At 42.5% G+C, this 7500-nt stretch overlaps 1 protein-coding gene across 1 annotated transcript in view; it reads left to right on the top strand.

The window, feature by feature from the left end:
* The window catches only part of LOC123517571 (homeobox protein rough-like), a 23970-nt gene extending 17071 nt beyond the window's left edge, over window positions 1-6899 (top strand). The window contains exon 4 of the mRNA XM_045277804.1: window positions 5882-6899. Coding sequence (XP_045133739.1) covers window positions 5882-6404 — 523 coding nt within the window. The 3' untranslated portion in view covers window positions 6405-6899. The remainder of the gene's footprint in view (window positions 1-5881) is intronic.
* Window positions 6900-7500: the final 601 nt, after the last annotated feature.

Genomic DNA, 7500 nt, shown 5'->3' with positions numbered 1-7500 from the left:
CTCACAAAGTTTTTTAAACTGTATAAAATCGCCAAGTAGTAAGCAGAATGAATATGAAAACACGTCATAGAACTGAAGAGGTTAAAAAGTGCATCCTTAAAAGGTACAAAGTGTGTGTGTGTGTGTGTGTGTGTGTGTGTGTGTGTGTGTGTGTGTGTGTGTGTGTGTGTGTGTGTGTGTGTGTGTGTGTGTGTGTGTGTGTGTAATTTATGATTATGGACACGAAGAGTAATGAAGAAATATAAAAAAGAAGCATTCCATCATATAAAATTAAAATGTATAATACAAAGAAAAATAGAGATCCACGTATTAACAATCGTTATTTCTCTCGACTTGTTGAAAAATATGCCTTTTGTCTTCCTGACCGTGCGGATACTTCGTGAATGTTCCAGGCGACAGAAGACAGAGGCTTTGGCACGGACCGGAAATAAGTGGAGCCGCTGAGCGTGGCCGTCGTAATAAATAACTCAAGAAGAGGCGCCTCCTGCGCCTCCCCCACCGTGCCGCCGCGGCACACCTGGTGAAATATAAAGGTGTTTAGTTTCACCCGTCAAGAATAAGGTCAAAGTCTAGTGTAGCAGTTACAAATTACTGGAGTGAGTATTGAAATTATTGCTATTATCGTGACCCGCCTCGCCCCTTTCATTAAACACGGCCACAGAGGTGCAGCTGGACCTTGATTGAACGATCGTTCCAGAGTTTAGCAATACTTTTGTCACTTCTCGTTGACTTTATTCTTCACTGACGCAAAATACCTCACAATTTCAAATTAAAATAAGTTCAAATTCAATTCAGTATGTAAACAATAAAATTAATAAATAAAAATATAATAGTAACAATACACTGGAGCAAGAACAAGACGCATGAAGATGTCACTCTGTACTTTATTGTCGCAGCATCTGGCAAACATATCCCGCTATCCCTCCTGCCCTTACCCCTCGCCCCGCCTTTGCCTCTCCGCCCCTCCGCCATCCAGTGTCTCCAGAATGACCATCCCGAGGGCATGTGTTTATTGAAATAATTATAATATTTAACTCCAACGGGCCGCAAATGACACTAATAACATGACGGGAAGAGTGTGAACAGCCAAGCGGCGCGGCCCAAGTGTTTGCCTTGATTACGTGGGCGTGGACGGCTAATGGGAGGGATATTGGCTACAAGATGAGTTTTTACCGATGGACTGAGGACGGACACACACACACACACACACACACACACACACACACACACACACACACACACACACACACACTTTTTCAATGTCTTAACGTGGCTATTAAACGAATACATTAATTTCCTCCATGTTATTCTCTCATTCCAAAAAATTAGTTTGCGTATACCACACCATAGCAAAGGAAACCAAAAATGAAAACTGAGTCACTTTTCGTCCCACCTCCAGCTCACCAAGATAACATTATAAACATTAGACTATGAGATACGAAATTCTACACATCCGTCTGCGCGTTATTTATATTTTAATACGAGAGAGAGAGAGAGAGAGAGAGAGAGAGAGAGAGTGGCTTATGCGGAGGCGTCAGCGACGAGAAAAACAACTCCACCGCTCTTTACTGGTCTTCATTGGTCTTTTCTAGGTGGTTGTCCTCTGTCTCCGCCTCGCTCTAGATGACAACCACGAACACGTCTGAGGAGATCGCCCGTGACGGTGATGGGCAGTATGGTGGTGGTGGTGGTGGTCACGAGTCGGGAGTATATTTGTATTTCGAACTATACGTCTCTCTCTCTCTCTCTGATGAAGCGATGATGTGAATTTGGTCAAGGTTTTAACTGTGCTGATATTGGTGATGGCGTTGGGGATGGTAGTGATGACGGTGGTGATAGTGACCATGGTACAATAACGAGAGACAGGTAGACGCACGAGAGTCTTGAACTCACAGCCCTACTGGTAAGTCTTCTGAAACGCTGTTTCTGTGACGTCATCCACTCGCCTAGCCAGCTCTGATCGCGATAGTCTGCTACTCAATAAATCATGAATGATTAATATAAAACTTTTTTCTTTTCATGATCCATTAGTTATGCAGTTGAAAATTAAATATGATACACATTAGTGATTGAATGTTGATGATATTTCATAGCGATACACAAGATATTGTACGGATAAAGACATGTCAGATAGCCTAGTAGATGTGGCTCAAAAACATTGTTAGTGGATTTTTCAAGCCATATACATTATGCATAATTGCATAATGCACATTGATTTCCTCTGATCCTCTTCGCCTTCATGTACCTTCGTCGTCTTCCTCAGCACCTCACTGTTCTCTCTACATATAAAACTACAAGAGGCTAAAGGCTAATGCACGTATGAGTCTAAAGGCGATCCACACTATACAGGAACGGTCACGCTCTGTTTACGGTGCTGTCACATACTAAATGCATTTCAGTGGGGACCGTAAGCCATTGAAATGCATGTAATATGAATGGACCGTGAGTGCATACCGCTATTTAAACGTGGCAATCCATTCCTTTAGCTTGCATCGGCCCTAAACTATTCACACTTCATATAGGTACTTTATTCTTGAGTGTAAACCCATGGTACAATAACGAGAGACATCAAAAGTTATTGTACCATGGTACAGTCAGTAGCCTGTAAGGCTGGCATAGCCTGTAAATTATGGACTAGGTCTAGGCTACTAGTAGAACTAATTTCGTTCATTAGGCATAAGCAGATTATACAATTTCTAATTTGGAGTGTTGAAACTGATCAGATTTAGCCAGTAAATCTAAGTTTCCTTACCTGTATTTTCTGCAGAAAGGCCACTTCCATTATCGTGTCCACGAAATGGCAGATTTTGATCAGGGACTGCCTCAGTTTTAGATCCCTCCAACTCCTTGGAACTGGGGAACCTAATAACTCATATTTCAAATTGCGCTTAATTTGGGCGGAACTAAAATGTTGCTCACAAATCACGGCATTATTTACGTTTACTGTGTCAGCACGATAGCATTTTTGGAGCCACTGTCTTGCGATGGTCTTGTTCTTGGGGAATTTATAATATTTAAAATTACTAGACTTGGCAGGCGTGCATCCATACACTGCACAAGGTCTAGCTTTGCCCATACTAACAATAAGAAATTAATATTAAGGCACATGAAACATACAATCCAAGATCAAATTCTGCCACACGTGTACACTCACTCGAAGATATGGAGTTGTTTACACAACCGGATGACGTCAATGAGTCAGCTGGTGGTTCCAATAATGTTCTCGTGCGTCTACCTATCAAAAAGTTATTATACCATGATAGTGACAATGATCGGAGTATCGGTAATAATGTTTGTTGTTATTGTCATTTTTGTCGTCGTCGTCGTTATTATTATTGTTGTTATTGATGATGTTATTGTTGTTGTTGTTGTTGTTGTTATACTTCATTTTGCCATTATTTTGAGGAAGATACAAGTAGTGACAATGTTAATGAAGTGACGAAGGAAAAAACATGCAATAATGATAACAGTACAGTACGGTAGAGATAGTGACGGCAGCCACAGTGGTAATAATAGTTGAGACGGTGAGTTATAACCATGCGTCGGAGGTGGACGTAGCGTTAATCATGAAAATAAAAAAAAAGGAGAAAAAAAATACATTCAGATAACAATAGCAGTGACAGTGGTAGTGATGATGAGGATGCAAGTGGTAAATATAAGTGGTAACTGGCTGGAGAGATAAAAAAAAAAATAATAATATACTAGCCTTCCCCGCATGGGGTTACTAATAGGTGTCTCAACGAATACAGTTTAGTGCCATCCTTCCCACTCCTCCCCACGCCACGAGAGGCAGCGAGCAAAGGTGAGGGGAGGGCGGGGGGCAGGGAGGCAAGGCTGCTGAGGGAAGTGCCGCCGCAGCCGTTCGTCCTGCAACCACCAAATACCATCAAAGGAAGCGTATATAACTAGTCTTGGTCGGATTATGGCAAGTTCCCTTACACACACACACACACACACACTCTCTCTCTCTCTCTCTCTCTCTCTCTACGCGCGTGTATTTTTTTTTTTTTATTCAAATATGCGTATGGTCTTCAAACTATTCATATTTGTCTTCTAAGTATGAATTTGAATACATGAGAATGTATCCCATAACTACTGTGTGTGTGTGTGTGTGTGTGTGTGTGTGTGTGTGTGTGTGTTTTACTCTCGCCGCCTAAAACTGATCCTTTCCCCTTTGCTTGTCTGAGACCGGAATCCGCTTAGTGCCGCCTCGCCCGCTCTTAATTGTTCAAATAATTAGAGGCGGTGAGCAGTCTGGCGCTGGAGGCAGTCACACCCTCGCTTCAGCCATTCATGTTTTCAACTCGCGGGGTTATGAAGGGGAAATGAAGGCTCGGTAAGCGTGAATATCACAGAGCCACTGAGAGGATGTTTCATAGGCTCGGAGGCGCTACGGTCGTAGTAGGAAAATGTGTTCATGTGCTGTGGAGGCGATGGTGGTGGCGGCATCCCCTGAGGGATATGCTAGTACGGTACCCTGGTAACAAGACTGATGGGAGTGAGGCTGGGTAGTGTTTTGTGCTACGCTCCGCGCTTGGTTGGTGAAAAAGTGAAGTCACTGGCGCATATAACTGGTAAAGCTCTGGGAGGGTGGTAGATTTTAAGAGATGGTGGACGTTGTAGAGTATATTATTTTTTATTTTTTTATTTTTTTTACGTAGGGAAGAGGGCCAGCCAAGGGCAAAAAAAAGAAAGTTAGAAAAAGGCCCACTTGAGCGCTGGCTCTCCAAGGACTTCAAAAAGTGCCAAAACCGTCAGCCAAAATTAGGGGAGCAAATGCCTCGATACCTCCCTCTTAAAAGAAGACAAGTTGTAGGAATTCGGAAATATAGATGCAGGGAGGGAGTTCCAGAGTTTACCAGTGAAAGGGATGAATGATTGAGCGTACTGGTTAACTCTTGCATTAGAGAGTTGGACAGAATAGGGATGAGAGGAAGAAGAAAGCCTTGTGCAGCGTGGCCGCAGGAGGAAGGGAGGCATGCAGTTAGCAAAATCAGTAGAACAGTTACCATGAAAATAGCGATAAAATATAGAAAGGGATGCAACATTTCGGCGGTGAGAAAGAGACTGAAGACAGTTAGTCAGAGGAGGGAGTTGATGAGACGAAGAGCTTTCGATTCCACCCTATCAAGCAAAGCTGTGTGACTGGAACCCCCAAACATGCGAAGAGTACTCCATACAGGGACGGATAAGGCCCTTATACAGAGTAAGCAGTTGGAGGGCGAGAAAAACTGTCGGAGACGCCTCAGAACACCTAACTTCATAGAAGCTGTTTTAGCAAGAGATGAGATGTGAAGTTTCCAGTTAAGATTATGAGCAAAGGACAGACCGAGGATATTCATTGTGGAAGAGGGAGACAGTTGAGTGTCATTGAAGAAGAGGGGATAGTTGTCTGGAAGGTTGTGTCGAGTTGATAGATGGAGGAATTGAGTTTTGAGGCATTGAAAACTACTAGATTTTCTCTGCCCCAATCGGAAATCTTAGAAAGATCGGAAGTCAGGCGTTCCGTGGCGTCCCCGCGTGATCTGTTGATTTCCTGAAGGGTTGGACGTCTCTGAAAGAACGTGGAAAGATGTAGGGTGGTATCATCAGCGTAGGAGTGGATAGGGCAAGAAGTTTGGTTAAGAAGGTCATTAATGAATAATAAAAAGAGAGTGGGTGACAGGACAGAACCCTGAGGAACACCACTATTAATAGGTTTAGGAGAAGAACAGTAGCCGTCTACCACAGCAGCAATAGAGCGGTCGGAAAGGAAACTTGAGAAAAAAATAAAAGTGCATGAAGTAAATAGCAGCGGGTTGCCATTCAGCATCGTATGCCATGTCTGCTTGTCAACAAACACTTGACGAATCATTGATAGTAAACTTTCTTTTTTCGACAGGTGTATGACCCTGGCCGGAGGTCTGGGAGGCCTGGGTCCTCTCTATCACCCGGCGTTCTGTGGAATCTGTACCTACAAACCCCCGTCAGGGCCGCCGCCAGGCTCCGTCCGTGGTTCAGCTGTCTCTCCATCTTCCATACTGAGTGGCCCAAAGTCCTCCCCGCCGTCTCTCTTGAGCGGATCTGCTGCATCTCCGCCGACTCTCCTCAGCAATTCCTTGGCGTCCCAGGCTCAAACGCTACCTATTGGGGCAACGTCCTCAGCTCCTGTACCTCTCGGCCAGTCACCTTCGGCTGCCCTCTCGATGGGACCTTCCACGTCATCGAGCCTTGCCATCGGTCAACTGCCGCCAGTGAATTTGTCCATTGGACCACATCTTCCTGCCTTCCTGAACTCCACATCTTCCCCTTCCCCACCAGCAACTACCATCTCCACGGCGGCCACCACCTCCAGCATCAAGAAGCCAGTCCCACTGCCTGCTTCTACGGCAAGCTTTGTGACACTCCGTGCTCAGGCTTACTGAATTCAAGTATACATTTATGTAAGTTACACACACCGCTCTCATCAGCAGTATACTGCAATGAGCCAACTGTGTCTGCCAGGCTCAACGCTCAAGTCCAATCCGGTGTCGCTGAGGCGACTTCACCTTCACACGCCGTTGTTAATCACCTGGACATGCACCAGGGCTCCAGTCGCACCACAGACCCTTGACGATCATGCATTCACTTATAAAACAAGTTACTGTTGACTTCAATGGCTGCAAGTGCGTTCCTAGTCCACTTTTTTCGTGCGCAATATGTTACATAGATATTTTTTTAGTCTATCAATGCCAAAGAGAGACATCCTAATACGTAACGTCTCTATGCACTTTTAGCTGGTTAACTAATATAATATATAGATGTTTGTGTTTAAACATTGTGCACGTTAACATTTATATGTAGTGTTACCTTTTGCTCATCAAAACTTTACCAAGGTTTTATTATAATGTATTGACCCGGTATGACTGGTTCACAAACTGGCTTACGGGTAACAATAGTGTGTATATATATATATATATATATATATATATATATATATATATATATATATATATATATATATATATATATATATATATATATATATATATATATATATATATATATATATATATATATATATATATATATATATATATATATATATATATATATATATATATATATACACACACACACACACACACACATATATATGACATGACTATAAATATATATATATTTAGGAAATATACATAGATATACCTTTAACATTTTAACTTTGTAACATAAGGCAGTATAGTAAAATAGTTGCTACGACCATTGTTCGCTCTTATATCCACTTATAGTTAACCAAATGACTCATCTTAATATTATTTTTATCCTGCCTCAGAAAGGTAACATAGTCTGAAACGCTTTGCTCTCTCACCATCACTACTTTCCAAAGGCTGCAGTTGAAGATACTCGTGTTTCTAGAAGTATTTTATGGTTCTGGTGATAGATTGGAAATATTTCTATTTAATTAAAATGAGAAACTGTCTTGAAAACCCGCCTAGTTCTGTCTGTGGCCTTGCAAAATTGTCGTAGTGAGAGAGGAAGCCG

This window comes from Portunus trituberculatus, chromosome 42, assembly GCF_017591435.1.
Source record: "Portunus trituberculatus isolate SZX2019 chromosome 42, ASM1759143v1, whole genome shotgun sequence".
Taxonomy (NCBI): domain Eukaryota; kingdom Metazoa; phylum Arthropoda; class Malacostraca; order Decapoda; family Portunidae; genus Portunus; species Portunus trituberculatus.
This window is presented reverse-complemented; position numbering and strand designations above follow the sequence as displayed.